This window comes from Gouania willdenowi, chromosome 3 (genome assembly GCF_900634775.1).
Source record: "Gouania willdenowi chromosome 3, fGouWil2.1, whole genome shotgun sequence".
In the NCBI taxonomy this organism is placed as follows: domain Eukaryota; kingdom Metazoa; phylum Chordata; class Actinopteri; order Blenniiformes; family Gobiesocidae; genus Gouania; species Gouania willdenowi.
In genome coordinates this window covers 26,819,921-26,840,224 of record NC_041046.1, presented here as the reverse complement: position 1 = coordinate 26,840,224, position 20,304 = coordinate 26,819,921, and the positions used below count along the sequence as shown (strand labels likewise).

Here is a 20,304-nt window from a genome sequence, read left to right as displayed (position 1 = left end):
TTGTTTTATTTCAACATAAATACGTTTTTTTAAAAGTAAAGTCAACTTTCTATTCTTTAGTGTAGTAGACTTATTAAACTGGAAGACTTTAGTTTAACATGACAGTACTGTCAAATAAACTTGTCATACACATATATACCTGCTCTAAAATTTCACAATTTAAGTCCAATTAAGAGATAATCAATGATTTTAGTCCATTCGTCTTCAAACGTATTTATCTTGCATGTGATTGCAGGAGTTATTTGTGCCTGACTTAGTTCACCTCAGTCCCAATCCACACACGTGCTCCTTTAAAGGTATTGTGGAAGATGTTTTTTGGCTTCTAATTCCAGGTGTATCATCAAGACTATAGATGGGTTTCCGATGACGTCACAAACCACCCACAATTCCGTTGTCCGCCATCTTGTGTGTCACTTTTCATTGTTAACATCCTGACACGATACATTTTTGACCAAGGAAGCTTTCAAAATGACGACAAAACCGGACAAAAATAGCCAAAAGGAACAAACAATCTACAGAGATAGTTTGAATGCAACTTGTAAAGCAAAGTATTTACAGAAGTCGAGTGAAATCGACAACAATGGGTGTCCGACGTAGCTACGTTCCAGGCCGTTTTGTATCCAGAAATTGTAAACTATCCGGTGAACAGTGTAAGTGCTTACACATTGGATGAAATGAAAGCGTACAAGTCTTAGGAGGCATATAGCGATGGGTGTGCGTGGACCTTTGACAAGCTAACAGGGTCGTTTTTGCTGGGATATTGTTTTTTACCTGGTCAATATGAGGCTTCAAAGGTAAGATGACATATTACTGTACTTTTCGATTGATCTGACAGAAGCATTGATAACTTTGGCTGTTGTTGCTGGATCTTTAAATGGTGTATATGGCTTCAATCGCAAGGATCGTAGCTTTCCAATGATGTGCAGCCTGAATGACAACGTAAACATACGAGTTGTGTATTCATATGAAAACATCATAACATCTCGGCGGGCCGACAAGAGATGCATGTATATTATATACACTACATGACAGTCGGGTAAAATCGGTGACTTGGGTTACAGTGACACACAAGATGGCGACGCGCGCAGGGGATCATGGGTAATTCGAGAAATGGAAACCCATCTATTGGTCCTCCTAATTGTTAATCGTTCTGGTGATATGTTTACGTAAGGACGTCGTACGTGCGCGCCACTAGCTAGTTTTGGCTTGCTGCGGTTTCAGCCATTCATTGAAGCGCGCCGTTCTCACTGGGTTAGGAGATTCATTCACAGGTTGGGCTTCCCACTGATGCCTCAGTCGTAAGTAAAGTAAAGCCAATGTCGACACCATTTTGTAAACAGAGCAATGCATGAGGAAAACTGCATTTGAAAATCATCCTCTATACACTTAAGTACAAAAGGCCCAGCACTGGCTATTTAGTGAACTGAATTCAATATGATTTACTTTTCTACTCTTAAAAGAAAAGTTTCCACTGTGGGATTCAATGTGCTCAGAAAAGCACGATTCACGTTTAATTTGTTGTTTTTTTTGTGCTCTAAAGCTGCTGTAAAATCAGAATTCTTCTTGTGCCTACACACACACACCCACTGTGACTATCTGCAGCTCAGCGCTCCTGTCATCCTCCACTACTGCTTCTGGTGTCGTTTTATCCTCAGCTGTGCCACCGCCTTCTATTCCCCAGTTATTTCAATCTCATGTGTGAAATGCCACCACTGTTACCACTACCACCAGTAACATCAACAGCAGCAATAAAAGCACCAGAATGTTTCATCTGATTTGTATTAATAATAGATGCTAGTGCAATGAGGTATAGTGCAATAACAAGATGTGATGGCTGTGTGATTATTTTATTTATTATATGTATTATGCTATTTTAATGAATGATGCACTGATGGGAGGGTATTTTAATTTTGTTGTAAGTTGTTTTACAATGACAATATATTCTATTCTATAACCTAATCTATTCTTTTTAATTTTAATTTTGTTTCATTTTTAGCACCAAAGAGGTATACATACACACGTTGTTAAAGTAGACATCACAACTTTTCTTTACGATTGTGAGGACTGGAAATGATGCTCACAGCCCAGGATTTTTTGGAATGTAATAATAATAATTTACACTCAACTGTTAAATGGTCTTAAACCTGCTCTCAGGTTTTTTTTCCCCCCACAATAAAATAAAACTTAATGTGTGCTCTGCGTGTTACTGTTAATATGTCAAACTCAAGAGGAGCCAAAAATGAGTCAAATACATGAAGTAAAAACAGTAATTATTGCGTAAAATACCCCAAGATGGAATGCCTTTCAGCTGAATGAATTGGAGATGTGATTTATTATTCCTATGCATACAGCAACATCAAAATACAGGAGCCCCATTACCTCACATAGCCTGCTTGTACTTAGGTTATTGTTAGAATGTTTATCTCAAAATGTGAATACTCTTGTGTTTTACTTTCATATTTGTGTACATACTTTGTTATTTAAAGACTATTTATGCCATTTTATTTTGTTTATGTCAGGGTTTTTTTTCTGGAATCCAAGACTTCCAACAAATATTTTGTTGTACGTATGCCTGTGTATACATAATAAGGATTTTGATTCTGTTTTTTTGTCTGCATAATAGATACAATTAAGTGCAGTGTGATGTTTTCATTTGTGTATGTCCATTACTGACATTATTCTTTCTGTTATTAGTACTCTGTCACACATTAATGTACCAAAAACTGTAGAAAAGTTTGCATGATCTCTTTCAAAGCGGCCTAGTAGATACTCTATTTTCCTCCCACTATATCTAAAAGCATGTACTATATATTCAGTCAAGTGGAGTTTCCAAATGGATGTGTGACTGTGTGTTGGCTATACAATAGACTTACACTCTAAATAAGCTGGCATAGGCAGCAACCCCATGACCCTATACATGATAATGCAGGTATATTATACTCTTTCCATTAAGTACAAGTGTGCATGTGTAATTGTCTTTCTCTGTTAGTCATCAGCGATATGCACTAGACGAGGTTGTACCTAAACATAACAGCTCATTAAGCTTGGTTGAACCACTGAACTAATGAAGAGTGTATGTACTGTACTGTATGTATGCATTAAAAAAAAATAAAATAAATAACAGGACACAATATTCTTAGAAATTCATAACAATACCAGACCAGAAGTATATTTTTTTTTATATATACACATTTATATCACTATATACACTGTACAGAATAAAAAAAATAAATGGGCAATATTTAACATTGTGCACCCCACAGAAGTGTAACTACAAAGAGAGTGAGAGAGTGAAAGAGGAGGGGCTTAGCGATACCAACAACAGACAGATATCAACAACCCCAACAAATACAGGTGAACTTTTTTTTTTTTTTTATCCCTAATTTTTAAGTTACAGGACAATTCACAGTCATTTGTACAGTTTATAAATTAAAATGTTGCTGGTTAACCTCTCTTTGTCTCTATCAGTCCACAACAGAAATGCGAGCTTGTCCAGTAAACCTGTGGCCAGTGAGGAGTGCAGAAAGACTATTTTAGCTCGATTTCTTTAAAAATAAATAAATAAATAAAATAAAAAAAAGAAAGTATCATGTATAACGTTGCATTGATTTAATTGACTTTATTGAAAGCCTTGGAATGTAATGCTTTGTCAGCAGCATTTAAAATTTCCCCTTAGGTTTACACACTTAGGATGGATGGGTGACGTATGTTCCGGTTTATTTTGGGATGCTCCAAAAGCTGTGCACTGACCTGAGACCAAGCCGACAGTGATGCAAAGAGGTGATGATTATCTTGTGTCTCACATTTTTTTTAGCCCTACGTCCCTGCCACCCTGACACTTGGGTGAGGGCAGGCATATGGTGAAGAGCGAGGCGTGGCAGCATTTTAATTAAGGCACACATAGGACACTCTGTGCCAAGAAGCATGTGTGCACAATGGGTGGCATTTTGGAGAACTGCCAACTGCAAATGTTTTAAGAAGCCATCTAATTTACCTGGTGAATCAGATCAGACGCGATAGGATGGAAGAATCGGTCATTTAGGGTAAAAATGTTGATAGCTGCTTCTGTCTGAAATAGGATCCTACTGCTTGTTTCCTTTGACCTACACTCTCAGCTCACATGAGATATCAGCCGCCCCCTCCCTCACCAAACGTTCTTGTAAAAACACATTCAAAAAGTAACCCTGCAATAAAGAGAGGTTTGTTCCAGCATCACCGAGTGCAGAGACTCCTAAGATGTGACCACTTGAAAACATACATCTTTGTACATTTAGATTCATACAGCATAAAAACAGTAAACAATGCTGCTTGGACGATAACCTGGAAAAAAAAAGGAGATAAAACACAGACTCGCAGTACAAACATTTACACTAAACAAATGTTCACATTCAAACGCTTATCAATAGTGGAATGTAAAGAGTTTTCACCCAGACAATATTAGTTTTCTTTTGTTTCCCATATTATCAGCCTTTTTTTCCCTTTCTTTTTAATAAAAAAGCTATAGCTCCACAGAGAGCAACACATTAAAAAAACAGAGGTTTTGACAAATATTGTCTTTGTATTTGATTTGTTGAATAATGCAACCAATTGTTGGATAATTACGATAGTCGCGACAGTTGTAGATTCACCCACCCACTCTCGTTCTGTTTCCTGATGTTTGTTACCCTAAAACCAAAAAAAGTTCATACTTGACAGGTTTGAAAAAAGGGTTTTCTTAAAGGATGTTTGCTTAGATTTCAGTATTAACAAATTGGCCCTTTAGTGAAACGTGACGTTGACGTGACATCTTTGCTCTATTAGTGTTTGTTTTTTTGTAAACGTTACGGTTTAAGTTTGAATTTGTCGCTGGTTCATTCAGTTTTACTCAATGCTATGTGCAATCAGAAGGCTGTGATCCAGAAAGAAAGCAACGTTTGATTGAAAATTAGGCAAATCACTCAGGAGAAAACTGCAGAATTGTAACCCTCAGGATTTCAAATCTAATTTGCACACAAATCTGGCATTATTACTCCTCACTACAAGTCGGACTTAATAACTCTGCGCTGTGCACACCCTCATGGCCCGCCTCCTCCAACTCCTCTGTGTCACACGTGCTAATGTAAACAACTACAGTGACGCGGCCATGATTTCACACTCGAAAAAGCTGCTTTTTGTTTGAAAAACCCAGTTGTGTGTGTAAGTTAAACACAAAAATAAAAGACAACATTTAATTCTTTAGTCTTTTTTTTGTCAATTGGGGTTATCTTTTTCAAGAAAATAGAATCGTTTTTGACCCTTGCACATGAACGGGCTTAAATGTTCATGTACGTATGCTTTTTTTTAAATTTTTTTTTGTTTGTTGGGGCTACGGCACATCACCCACAGCACGTACGAACAACAAAGGCTTCCAGCCAGGAAGAATTATTACAGTGGTACCAGGGTGAAAGTGGAGAAAGATCAAATGTATATCAAATGACAATGACTCAAGTGCAGTCTGTTTTTAATTCAACTCCTAAGTCTTTCTTTTCCTGTTATGGGTTTCCTGGCATTTTGAGGGTACGGTGAAAAAGAAAATACAAAAGGAAAAAGGGCATTAGAATGAAAGGTCAGGAGAAAGAAGGAAACTTCTCACAGCAAGAACAGGCGTAGGTGAAAATTAGGTCAGAATGGTTCACACTCCTCATAAGCCCATCCTGTCACTACATAGAATGTTAGGACGTTCGGTCTGGTTCACTTTTGCTGGGTAATTTGTACTCATGCTGCTCGGATGTCAATCTCAGAAATAGCTCATGAGCTGAAGGAATAACTTAAGAGACAACCTGGGCTGTGCAGTAAAGACATCAAAGACATTTGGACTTCAGACAGACTGATGAGAAGGAGGTCAGGAGGGAATCTGAGCTCGACATGGGCGTGACATGAGGACAGCACCAGGAGGACTAAGGACGAGAAATATCAAAGAGGCCTGAGAGCAAAGAGATGATTCATGGTCTGCACCCCAACACAGCTTAGACAGGAGGTGGCAGGAGATATGTGCAGAGGCTGAGCGGTTGATACACAATTGTGGGGAGAATAAAAACAATTGGCAGGTAGATGTCTGGGTCCCTCAGGCCTTCAGAGCATGCCACTGGGCCACAGTAGTGCGAGGATGTCCCATCATGTCTTTCCAGTGTTTCACCTCTGCAGGGCCACTCTTCCATGAAAGGTAAATCTATGGGACAAACAGAGTCAGAGTGGAGACTAGGATATCTCACAGAGATTGAGGTTATTTATAAAGCCTGTCACTTGAGTTGGAAATCTATTTAAACCCAGAGCCAAGCAAGAGCTGATAATGATCTAAAATAGGGATGAATTAAAAACACTTGAGAGGAATTCCACATAGGAAAACTAAACTCCTTGACCTGTATATTCATATATATCGTGCAAGTTCATAAAATTTTGCGATCTGCTTCAAAGGTTTTTCTTTAATGCAAACAACTGGGAGAAAATGCCTGCTGCATTAAGAGAAATAATGGATTACAACCAAGCTGAGCTTCATAGACAACGAGAGATAGTGGTAACGTATCTAAACTTTTTTTTTTCTACCATGCTTGAGGGGGCAAAGTTTTTGAGGATTTCAAGTTGGTTTGTGTCTCAACTTTTTTAATGCTTTGTTTAATATTTTCAATAGATAATTTTCAATTTAACTGAGACTGTTTCAAATGTTAATGAGTGCAAAACATGGAGTTAATGAAAAGAAAATACTTCTTAACCAAGTCGTTCTCCGACGTACAATGAGGCTAAATGTGAACGCTTGTTTGTGTATGTGTTTTATTCATTTTAAAAAGCATTGTTTTCATTGCATGATATCAATGATTGCATACATTTACGTCAATGCATTATTTGAATAAGAACGGTAACAGAAAAAGGATTTGTAGCCAAAGCAAAATCTATATCAACTTGTGAATTGGCTCTGCTAATTTGCTTTATTACAATTCAGGTACATTTGTACAAGCATTAACGTAATTTATAGTATAACAATATCATAGATAAGTAAAAAGCAAATTGTCCATTGAAGTATTTTTTTTAAATAACAGTTGGTGTAAATAAAAACATCTGCTGTTATTTGGCTGTTATGTATTTGAGATTGTGCTACATGTTCCAGCAGGGGTCAGTAGAGACAGGCCCAATGATCTGCTGCTGATGGGCTGTCACAGGCAGAAAAACACAGGGAGAGAAGAAGAAGGAGAAGAGGTGAAGAAGAAGAAGAAGAAGAAGAAAGAGACGAAAAAAGGAAGAGGATACCTTTCCAATGACATCATTGCGACTGAGTCTGTCCTTGTCCATGACGGTGATAATTATGGTGGTCTCCCTCAGCACGTGGGCAGGCACATCAAAGGGGAAGGACTCATTGAAAACAGGGTTCAGACAGCGCTTCATTACCACCGTCTTCTTCTTCTCCACGCGCTTGTCCTTGTTCATCAGCCACACTTTTACATAGGGGTCTGAGGAGAGGTAGATGTGACCTTTTTGTATATGCTTTATAAGATTACATTGCCAGATGTGAAAGCAATTTTGGGCACTCGTGTGCACCTAATGTAATTTTTCAGCAAAGAACATAAAATCAGACCTTCTAATTGTGTTTAGAAGCAGCATGGATGCAGAGGGTTGTCATAGAAAGGACACAGAGGATAAAGGGGCAGCCTACCAGAAGTGCCTCCGATGTCCATGGCTTTGAGGTTGCGGGCTTTGTTGATGCTCACAGTGATGGTGTTGGCTGTGGGGTTGTAGCACAGAGAAACCAGCAGATCCCCTCGGCTTCCCTATGAAATGGCAAACACAAAGAATGAACTCTTCAACCTCATCATCCTCTGTCTCACATTGTTTACCTCCATCTCTCCATCTTTCACTGGCAGACTAGGTGTTCCTCATCTACCTGTCAGCCTCTCCAAGAAAATCTATATTTCCCTTCTTCCACTAGTGCCTTGTCACATCTCCTCAGAGAGCATCACAGCAGTGAGGAATGACATCATTACATCCTGTCCCATCCCCCCCATCCTCTTCCCACTTCCTACTCACGCTGCCATCGCTACACGGTTTCAATTCTTTCCAGAAAGTCTGCATGTTGGCCAGATCCAGTTTGTTGAGAGGGATGGAGACCTCTCCGATGGGGTCATTCCTGCTGAAGCGGTCATAGTCCAGAACCTGCAGGTATAGAGTCCTCTGGACCACCTTCTCATAAGGGAACCCTGAGCAAAATGTCATAGAGCAAATTCATGGATCAATATAAAGAAGAGAGAGAGACTTCAATGCCGTTTTTGAAATACCTTCAAAGAGGAATGTCTCATTCCAGTGAGGGTTTAAATTCTTCCTCTTGACCTTCGTCTCCAGCTTGTGCTTTTTGTCTGGCAGCAGGTAGAGTTTAACAAATGGATCCGAGGTGCCAGAAAAGTCCTTTGCAGGCAAATCCTGGCCCTTCAGTATTTTGACAGTGAGGGTCGAGTCCTGAAAACTGTACCCAACACTGAACTGAATCCGACCCAGCTTCTCGCACACTGGACCTTCATGACCGTCATCGTCCTCTGAACCTGGTGACAACTGAGACATGAAGGATGAAAAGATGGTAAATGTTACTCTATTATTGTTATTATTATTATTATTATGTTCCAAATAACAGTACAATTACAAGTTACTTTTAGCAATGTTTGCAGCTACGAGAGTGTTTTACACATTTCAAAAAGTGTAATCTGCACATCTGTATGGTTTATTCTACAGATATTTGTAATTGCCCCCTATTTTATTAAAGCACTAAGGGCTTTAAAATGCTTCATCCCATCTTGAGTAAAGGTCACACGTCACACCTATATAGACAACATTTTTCTTGGGTTTTAATGCACTCTGAGTGGCTTTAGGTGTTGACATTGATGAATTCTTCGATAAACCTTGTCATTTGTTTGTTAATGAAGCTTTCACACTGAAAAGACTTGACAAAATTACAAAGTTTCTCTTAGCTAAAAGGAAAAAGAAGAGTTTTACCGCAACCATCATCATCCGTAGCAGTTAACAGCCTTCTCACACACAGATCACTTGTTGTTGGATGAAATCCAAACCAAATCTCTGCTCCACAGAGGCCAGTAACTCTGCACCTCACAGCATCAGCAAGGCATGCTAGCAAAATGTTATGTCAGATGTCTCCTAACTGCTGTGTGATAAGGGCATGTGTGAGATGAGAGATTGATTATCAGCAGGTAGACAGAAACTCTGACTGATCGTAGCGTGGCCTTAAGGGGGGAGGGAATAAATCCAGTAAAAAAAAAAAAAAAGTCTATCTGATAAAGGGAGAAGAGCTTATGGCATTATTAAAAGAGCAGTTTCTAAAATGTGATATCCAATTCTGTATTCTCCTTCACATTTCTGATGGTGCTGCTTAGCTATAAATAGCTTTTCACCATTTCTGTGCTTTTTCTGCTCCCTAGATTTTCTTCAAGTTATTGATCCTATTTCAGGGTTGATTTACCTTTTTTTTTTTTAATAAAACCAAAACAAAGAGGTGTTGTTGAATATATTGAGGCATTAATATGAATCTTGAAGAAGTATATATTCAGTAATAAAATAGATTAGAATTTAGAAACTGAATTGGTATGTGAGGCACATAACTTCAATAGGTCTTCAACCATCTTGAGGAAACTATTGGAAACACACATGCTGTAATGTTTTGTAAGGGGTTGTGGAGGGGACTTTAGGCAATATGGCAGACCACCCAGAGAACAAGATAAAGGCAGGTGGAGTGGTGTCAAAAGGAAAAAAACAATAGCAAACAGAGTAAAACTTCAAAGAAATGAAATACTGTTGAATAACAAAATAAATTTAAGTCCTAAGAAAGAAACTGCACACAGACAGAACTAGGTAGTCCAACACATTACATTACACAATGTCCAAGCAGCAAATCTGTTTATCAAACACTCCTTTAAATAGCGCAGAGAAGGCCATCAGGAGATTAGCCACAACCTTGGTGGAGCAGTGTTGCAAATCTAGTGATTTTACAGACCCCCTAGCAACTTTTTTTTTTTAAGTGACTAGCTTCAAACCTAGCAACTTTCCGGTGTATCTAGCGACCTTCTACAGTGCCAACGTATTCTACCGTGTGTCCCTATCCGTTCTCGTGCACCTTCATCTGAGTCATCAGTACCTTTATCTTTTATTAGTCATCTTGCGATCATTTACTGCACCTACATTTTTAGATCGTTTATTAGTTCTAAACATAGCAGTGGGAACTGCAGCCCCCTTCTAAAAGTGCCAGATTTTTTAATAGGGTTCAGTGACACATTCAGGGTGACTGCAATTCTCATGCAAACAAGCTACTTCAACCTTCTGTCCAGCTATCTATTAAATTAACACCCATACATTGTCGTCCATGAAATAAATTAAACTCAATCTGGGTTTGGCATTATTAGTGCCTAATTTAGCGCCATTAAGATGTGAGCGCTCACTCTGCAGCTTTAACCTGGGGAGAAAAAGAATTAACCGTGGACCTGACAGTGAACCACATGAGGATTATTGCTGTGACATGAAGATTTATTTGTAGTTCCAATTTCGGGTGTTTTGATTTTTTTTTCACTCTTCCGCATCCAAGCTCTCAGTGATTCATTCGGCTACATTAAGTGGGCTAGATGCAAATAATTAAATATTCAAATTATGCGATGATGTCATCTGACTTTAAGCAACTTTTATGGCAACCTTCCTTATGGGGACAGAAAGGAGGTAAGGGGCCTCCTTCCTCTCACATACACAAACTAAACCTATACATAAAATAAACCCTGAAAACAACCAAATACCTTTAGCACTAATTTAAAACACAAGACAAACATATTTACAGTGAAAGCAAAGGCAAAATAGAAAGTAAAAAGGAGCCCAGAGGGGTTTGAACTGTTGATCTGAAGACAAATGTGTGTGAGTGGCGCCACCTACTACACAATGTTACATGGTCAACTCAGAAACACCAAACTAAGAATAGAACAAATGTAGAGCAAAGAAACAGGCAAACTCCTAGTCTTGAAATACAAGTGTAAACGCTACAGGAGAACATGCAAACTCCACTCAGAAAGTTAAGCACTGGGATTTGAGTTGCAATCAACTCCTTAAAGCAGCGCAGCAACCTCTGCAGCCAATCACACGCCTATGCCAGGGTCACGTATTCACAACAGGTAGTAGATCACGGGCAAAAACAATGTTAGAAACGAACATGTTGCCACCTGTATAATTTAGATGGTTCTCTTACAGGGAGTTGCCAAAAAATAAGGAAAATAAAAAATAAAGAAAACTAATGAAGCCAACCGACACTGGCTCCTCCCCGAGCCTGGAAGAATGGACAAATGTTGTAAATGGTATTATTCAAATGAACAAATTATCAAAGATATGGTCAAAGTGGACTTTGTATGTCAATGCATCACAACAACTGGAAGTGTTGAATGTTGATGATCTGTAACTAAGATAGTGATTATCATGGTGATTTTATTTTATTTTTTTAATATATTTTTTCATCACTGCTACACTATGTTCCTTTGCTATAAAAGTGCCTCCCTTGCTCTTATTCATTAACAAAACAAAACAAAACAAAAAATGTTGAGAATGTAGAAATCTGTGGTTGCAGACTGCTAATTCTGTGACTAAGAGAATGTATTTGTATGAACTGTATTTTTCTCAACGTTCGGAAATAAAGATTTGAAAAAAACAAAACAAACTGATGAAGCCAGACGATTGCGCTGGACATTTATTTTTCACACCACACAGGATAAACAATGTGTTCCCTTACAAGCAGCGGAGGGAAAAAAAACAACACAAACAATAAATAGACAATGGTCTAACCCATTTGTCCATGAGTGGGTGAGTTCCACATTTAGTCCATTTCAACATCCACAATAAATAATTACAAATTCAACAAAAACATTTGACAAAAATAGATCTCTGTTTATTCATCATCAGTTTTTACAAATATGTATTATTGATACTGTACCCTTTTAATTTTAGCTTGCTACTCCTAAAACTCCCCTCCCTCTGGGCCACACATGGTTCTGTCCAATTGGGCTAATTGTTTTCACCTGGTTTGCACTTCCATGCACGTGTCAATGGCCTCAAAGAAAGAGACGTCAAGGATCACAAATAAAACCCATCAATAAACTTCTTTCAAACAATAAATTACTAAGATCAAAATATGAAAACACCAAATTATATATAATAAAAAAAAAAACCCTCTGCCGCCCTTTGTATACACAATTAAATTACTTGTGATGTCCCTGGCAAAGCATATTTTAACACGTTATTCATAATTTGCATACAACTCAATCATATTTCAAAAACAGCAACAAATATACTATGGAAACCTGGTCTCAGGAGTGAGTCTCTACAACAAGCTCTGCAAATATGTGTAGGTTGAAACGTAAAGCAGGGACACGTGCACACGCGTACCAAATAAAAACGTTATCCATGCAGCCCGATAAGAAACGCGTGATGCTGAAATTGTGATGCGACCTGTCCATCCTCCTTTAATCCTTCTATCGCCTGAGACGATTCAGTGCTCTGAATATACATTGGTATTGGTATAAAAATCCAGCACTGTATTATTGCCTGTGTGCACACTGTACTCGAGTACCTAAATATATATGACAACACCTTCACAAACACTGGCCACATTAGTATTATTATCAGCCACCAGCACTGTGAATTCCTCCAACACACCATGGAGCCCCCGTAATTACACACAGCTAATTCTCTACTCTGTCATTTTCCTTTTGCACCCACAACCCTGCACGTTTTTTTTTTTTTCATATCTAATTACCGAACCTTGCTGAATAAGGCGTGTATATCCTCCTCTAACAGCGTCTTATCTTAGGCTGATGATTACTGTATATTTGAGTTGACTGATTTGTTTGGCAATAACTGGCTTTGAGGCTTTACAGGTGGGTGGGAATTGAATTCAATGTAGAGTGCGTGAGTCTTTTTGATGATGCCTTGAAACATTACTTTTAATAAAACCCTTGCCACATTTTAGTAGGTTATTACGACTTTAATGTTTTGTTTAATACAGTGTAAAATAAAAAATAAATAAATAAAAAAATCTAAATCAGATCTCGACAGACAAAGATTATGATTGGGGCTGTTTTTTTCTTCCAGTGTCTGCTTGCCAAACCATAAAATAGGCTTGGAAAAGAAGCAAACAGAGATTTTTATGTTTATGTTTTTAATCAGCGCTCCTAAAATTAGTTTTTGAAAAACCCTTTTAGGGATTTGGAATAGTAAATGGACCTTATTTCTAAAGCACTTTATTTACCAATGAAGTAGTCCCAAAGCACTTTGCAGTGTCAGCACATTCACACAACAATGGGACAGAGCTGACTAGGAAGGCACTAGTCGAGCATGGGGAACAACTTAGGGTTCAGTGTCTTGGACAAAGACACACAGACTGGTATTAGTATAGTCCTGGGGCCTCACAGGGCGACCCTGATTTGGCAGAAAATCTGGCTCCTTTGTATTGTTTCCTGCAATGTGTACATCAGTGATAGGCAACTTTATCACAGTGGGGGCCACAAAAATGCCATTGCATCTGATCCGAGGGCCACATGATCAACATTCATGTCGGCATTTAGAATAATGACCAATCAGAGCATTAATACAGGAAGAGAAAAGGGTTTTGTTTTTAGCCCTTTTGTGTGTTTTTATTATTTTTTCTGTCATTTTCAGCATTTTTGTAGTGAATTTGTGCATTTTTGGGGGTCACTTTCTCTAATTTTGTTGTTGTTTTCATTTTCGTGCAATTTTTGTGCAGTTTGTGCATCTCTGGAACTACTCTGTAATGTGTTGCTACTTTGTTTAAGTGGTTGCTGTATCCGTCTTTGTTGTCATTTTGTGTTTTACGAGTTGTTTTGCGTATTGTGTGTGGCTTTTTATCCGTTCCAACTTCTTGAAATACAATTTTTGGGGATTTGTTTTGGGGGGAGCACAAAATTAGACCGAGAGCCACATGAGGCCCCTGGGTCGACAGTTGCCCATGTCTGGTGTACATTTTTACGTGAATCAAAATAGGGCCCAAAAGAATGCATGAGCCTAAAAGATGTGGACAAAGTCCCATTGGAGACACTTTCACAACAGTGTTTACGGTAAAGGATAAAGCATTGAGCAAAGAAGTGATTTTTTAATACATGCATCCATTCTTTATTCAAATTTAAATAAAAATGTATTTATCCCCAAGGGGTAATTATCTTAAATGAAGAGAGGGTATAATGATAGCAAAAACTGAACCAGGGGTCTGCAACCTTTACTCTCAAAGGAGCCATTTTTCCTAATCCCGCCTGGAATAAAGTCCTTCTGGAGCCGAAAAAAACACCTTCTCAATGAAGACAACACAGTGTTTAAATTCTATACAGTTAAAATAATATCAAATAATTTTACGAGGTAATGGATTTGAAGGGCTACAAAAAAGTAAGTTGAATTTGATAACACGTGATCATGTCGATCAACACATGCTAATTGATCATTTCTTCCAACATATCAAGCATTCATATTAAGCCGGCATGTTGGCAATTAGATAAATCTTTCCCCACACAAATAAAATCTATATTATCTTCCAGAATAGTCTTTTTGTTAGTTTAATTATATAGTTTAAGTAGGAAGGTGGCGAGGAGTCATTGCACAACGTGATTTATTTTTAGGTCAACCAATTGTTTTACCATAATTGTATGCAGTTAATGTCATTAATCATCAATACCCTCTGTAAGAAAAAACAATTCATTATTTTAATATTTTTTTAAAGCTACAGGGAGCTATTGCAAAGAGCCATATGAGGCTCTGGGGCGCAGGTTGCAGAGCTCTGCACTAGACAATAGATCTTGCATTTAAAACGGAACCCTTACAATAAGTTGATTGTGTTTACTGATGTAATTTGTGGATGTATTACCATAAGCATGTCATTGGTAACTGAGTTGGCGATGTCAGAAACAGAGGAGTTGGCTTCATGGCTTTGTCCCTGGCGACGCCCACTCTCGTCAGCACCCTGTCCTCTGGGGTTGCTGCCTGGTTTGTTACCTGGAGTTCTGCTTATATATATATATATATATATATATATATAGAAAAAAAGCAAACACAAAAATATATACATTAACATATGTTATATATCCAACACTACTGTAATTTACATTACAATTAAGTAATGTGTTTACACAGTTATGAAAAGATTGTATTGAGGGTGTTTTTTTTGTCCCCCATTTTTATTCCAATTCAATTTTACAAAAGGAAAATCCACACAGAAAAATCAATGACAGTATGTAAATGAAAGCAGTAGTAATTAACAGTCACACCAACACCTTCAATATTTTACAGTAATATTATTTCATTATCAAAAAAGCTCACAGTCGGAAGCCTAAACTTTATCCGAACCTTTATTGAGTAATTCATCTTTTCCACATTATCCTGTACAGTTGTGACTGGTTTAGTTTTCAGATCCTTTATAACAAGCTGCGACACGACAGTGGAAAATGTCAAACCTCTCGTACTTATTAATTTTAAAAAAGGGTGCAGTTTGAACATGACACATTACAGAATATTACATAAGGTACCACGGAATACAGTTAAGGATACAACACAATGTCTGACAGGTGGTAATGCTAAAGTAGGGATTATTACACACTTTTCACAATTATCTGCATTTTAGCAAACATATACAAAGCTGAAAGCATTTCATGGGACACCAGGTATTAAAATATTCTCCTAATATCATCCTAGACAATTAAGACACCAGTCTATTGCATTTTACAGGAATGGCCAATCAGTCTCACTTATTCACACATACACTAGATTTAGAATCTTAAATTAATCAAACATAAGTCATTTGGACGTTGTGCAGGAAAACATGCAAAAGAAATACTGATGTAATATAATATAATATAGTATAATATAATAATATAATATAATACTTTATACCAGCTTATGCTGGTAGGCAGCAGATATCGCTTCACACAAAGATTTTTAGCCCAACAACTGGGAACCAAGTAATGATGTCTAACATACTGATAAAACATGTACATCACAAAGCATTCATTTACCTCATTGTTGTGTTTGAGATACAGAAAAAGGTCATGAAAAGTTTACAATTTCCTTAATACATTATTACGTGAGATAAATCTCTCCAAAACAATTCATATAATACATTTTAAAAAGTATTTCCTCCTAGATCAACAACAATGGTGCAACATACTTTTTTTACTAAGTAAGCAGTTTGAAAAATCATTGTTATATCCATAAACTGATCAAACAAAACCACAAAATATAAGAATTTTTGCTTCTGCCTGTTTCAGTTTTGTTAAATATTTTTAAATTGAGATTTTTGTTTGAATATTTTTGTTAGACTGAAACAAACAAATAAAATGAAAATGCTAGTTTACATTGCTTTTTTTACGGAGCCGCTAAAGGGACACGGACATTTTTTTATTGCGTGTTCCATTCGAGCGCGTCGCGTGGAACCTTTATGCGAGCACTCGATAAGAAAAAAAATATCCACGTCCTTTTAGGGGCTACGTACCTTTTTACGTAAAAAAAAAATTATATAAAATGAAATTTATTGACAAGAGGGACTTTCGTTGCATAGATCAAGGTGATCCTGACGGATACAAAAAGAGGTTGTGAGTGATATTCCGAGAAATGATAAATAAATGACTTGGTATTATGCTGAATACTCACTGGATTAAAAGAATGACATTAGCAGAAGAATAGAATCATTTGGTGTGAGAACCAGCACAGGATCATGTAAGAGGATACAAACATGATAAAAATGTAAATAAAAGTAGACAATAAAAAAACTAATGGCTCAAATTGTCCTGACAGTGAGACAAACACGACACCCACAAACATTCACAGGTGCGTAAAAGTAAACAATGCAATACTTTAGCTTGGACAAAACGTGATGAGATACGATCAAATCTGGTTAAAATATGACTCAAAGGAATGAAACTGACGTGCATTTACAGTATATATATATTGTATATGAGGGAGGATTGATGGCAAGACAAGGACTGAAGACTAAAAAAACAAGTGCACGTAGGGCGATACTGAACAAAATGAAAGAAAACGCTGCATAGCGAAAGAGAAAATGATCAATTCGTCATTTCTTTCCTGTGATGTGCAGGTTGGAGCACCAACAATGCAGGATGGCCTCGGTTCAGTCTGCATTCAGCTGATTCTGTAAAGATGTGCTGTGAAGATGCCTCAAACGTACATGTGCTGATAACTTCTATTGTTCCAGTAGTTAGCTCTTCAGCTCCTCAAACAAAGAAGTGCTTTTTGGATATTATTGAGATATCAATTGGTCAAGGTTTTTCCAGTCCATATTAAAGCTGCTGGACACCAAAATCCTCCTTTGTCAGACAAATCCTGTATAGTTCTCATTGATCAATAAATCGAAGATCATTTGCTCAACAAAATTGAAAGTTAGGTTTCATCTCCGCCGTAAACACGAATTGTGGGATATGGAGACGGGCTATGAGGCATACACTATGATTTTATCCCCAAAAATTCTAATCTCTCATGGCTTTAGTTAGTAAGCATTATCCCCAGCATCATAGTTCTTTAAGAAATACTTGATGTACTAATTCCTCACACTGAAATTTTAAGTAAAAAAAAAAAAAAGAGGGGGGAGAGGTGGCCTAGTGGTTAAGGATGCTGAGCTTGTAATCGGAGGGTTGCCAGTTCAAGTCTCACTCGGGTCAACATCGCGAGATCCCAAGCAAGTCCCCCAACCCCCAATTGCCCCCTGGGCACCGGACCGTGGCCGCCCACCGCTGAATGCAGAGAACAAATTTCGTATATGTACCTGTATGTATAAGAGTTAGAGTAAATGAAACACAATTCAAACAGTACGCTAAAAAGACTCTGGTGTGAATTAAGACAAACATGAACTAATTCATCTCATAATACACAAGACAGAGGCTATACAAGAAATCTTACACAATCATAATTATGTAAACACAGTAAGTTATTTATCTTTATTATTTATATAATAATAATAATATAATAATATAATATAATAATATATTTATATTTATATAAAGATATTTTTTTTTTTTTTATATATCTTTATTTATAATAAAGATAAAGATAACTATTCACATGCAGTACCATAACATGTAAGACCTCAAAACTGCAATTATTTACGCAGTGATACTTTTACTATATATATTCTTATAAACATCTTCCCTGCTCTGTTGGCTACACTCTACCAAGTGCATATAAAATTCTTGTAATGCAAAAAAAATATAATCATTTGATAGGTACCAAACTATAACTAGCTATAAAACTATTATTAAATAGGCAGCTATTTAGTTTGTTCTCCATAGGATGGGTGAGATGGGAAAAACAAATATCAGCATAAAATGAGGGAGAATACCACGTCCTATATTCCAAAAGAACAAATTGAAACTCCTATGCTTCTGTAAAATAGATCCACCATACACTCTACAGTTAATAAAAATTTAAATAATATATATTACAACGGATAAATAAAACAACCTCCATCTATTGTAAAATACTGTACATGAGGCGGGGTACAAATATTTGTGAGAGGATAATCATACACTGCACATGTGACTCAAATGACTAAAACCTAATGCTGAGGCGTGGTCGCTTGATGTGGATGAACAAGTTTATTGCTTTGTGCAAATAACATATTTACTGTCTGTCAACAACAGTGTATGGTGTCAAAAAGACTGAAACCCTAGTTAAAATAAATATTGCAATTTGGAAGAATACACATATATGGGATTGGATTTTGTACATCTATCTACAAAAACGAAACAACATTAAATATTAGGCATTAATAATATACACAAAAAAAGGATTAATGAACCCTAAATTAGCTTTATGAACAGAGTAGTCAAGAGACTCATGAGATTTGGTAAGAGTTAAGAGTTCCATCAGTTTTTTTATCAAAGTTTTTCCTGTAACCATTCAGACAAATCGTTTTCTGCAGAGATATAATAATATGTTCACTCGTCTTGTTCAGGAACTTTGAAAAATGACTGTAAAAGCTGCGAGTTGCCCTTTGCTGCCAGCTACTGACTATCTGCTCTGAAACACAACACCGGTTACATAATTCATCTTGTAGAGGTTGTTGTAACCATGACTACTAAAACGTGTGCTCCCACTTCAGGTTGTAGCCACAAGCATCATGCATTTTGCACCGGGTGCCAGTATCCATGGTAACAAGCTTTAAAAAAAGGGCAGTGGTAAACTGAGGGAGTTCCACTGAGCGAGGGGTGAATGTTCCAATAGCTTGTAATAAAAGGGGTCAATCACACTTCTTCATACCTGCAATTTTGCAACCCCCTCATGTGACCCTGTGAGAAACCATTGGGTTGTGTATATGTATGCTCAATATGAAAACGACTAATTCTTAAATGGCAAAAAGGAAGTGCTGATATCCTCCGGTCAATTATTCAAAACTGGCACAGGAAGAAAGCTTTTAGACTTGTTCCGCAAACATTCTGGCTCAAACAAGCTCTGTTTTCATGTTTCTCTTGCATGTTTCCACTTCTGATGGCAGTAACATGTAAAAGAACCTCCAGCAAGTGTTTGAAATAAAACAATGGACACACACGCACACTCATAATTCTCCCTGAGGTCAAGGGAAATGCTCTCATAAAAAAACTGCTTTGATCCGAGGCTGTGAAGCTCAAAATTCAACTTTTGACCTCCCAGCCTCGTTATGACTTCATCCTCTCTGAAAAAGCAGGTCATTAGCTCCCCAGGGACAGAGCGCAGACAAGATACCTCCTCCTGTGTAACATAAGCTGTTGCTGTCAGACAGTTTGTTTCGCAGTATTTACCAGTCTGAGGAGAATAAAAAATCTTAGCTTACCCTGCATCTCATAAAATTCAATACAGATATACTTAAGAGCCACCTGCTACCACAACTGGAGGCAATTTACTTTATAGATGAGAATATATGGGAATGGAATCCCACAATTTTTGGTTTAGTTTTGAAAAGGTTGGAGTTCATTTCCTCCCAAATCAAAGAGTTGACTTGAGGCTAAAGAAAATCAAGCACAAACTGAGACTTAGAATATTTATTCTTTATTACCTCCGCCAAGGAGGTTACATTTTTGCAAACGTGTATTTATTTATTTGTTCATATCTTTATGAACAGTCTCAACAGAAATCAAAAACTAATGTATGGATTTTGATGACATTCTCAGAAAATATCTAAATAAGATAAGGAACAAGAGAATCTATTTTGATTCTGATTCTGGATCAGTTTCAGTAATCAATGATTTCCTATATTCAGCTCTTTGCTGGTTCTACAGCACC

At 37.3% G+C, this 20,304-nt stretch overlaps 1 protein-coding gene across 5 annotated transcripts in view; it reads right to left on the bottom strand.

Annotated features, from left to right (window-relative positions):
* Positions 1–3,239: 3,239 nt before the first annotated feature.
* Positions 3,240–20,304, bottom strand: part of syt7b (synaptotagmin VIIb) — a 115,769-nt gene continuing 98,704 nt past the window's right edge. For 2 of the 5 annotated variants that reach the window (XM_028443007.1, XM_028443011.1), the window contains 6 exons: positions 14,906–15,044; positions 8,283–8,553; positions 8,035–8,204; positions 7,664–7,778; positions 7,261–7,460; positions 3,240–6,187 (listed from right to left, as the gene is read on the bottom strand). In XM_028443007.1, the coding sequence (XP_028298808.1) occupies positions 6,083–6,187; positions 7,261–7,460; positions 7,664–7,778; positions 8,035–8,204; positions 8,283–8,553; positions 14,906–15,044 (1,000 nt within the window). In that variant the 3' untranslated portion in view covers positions 3,240–6,082. Of the gene's footprint in view, positions 7,164–7,260; positions 7,461–7,663; positions 7,779–8,034; positions 8,205–8,282; positions 8,554–14,905; positions 15,045–20,304 lie in introns of all 5 variants that reach the window. The other 3 variants (XM_028443008.1, XM_028443010.1, XM_028443009.1) reach the window with 2 other exon arrangements.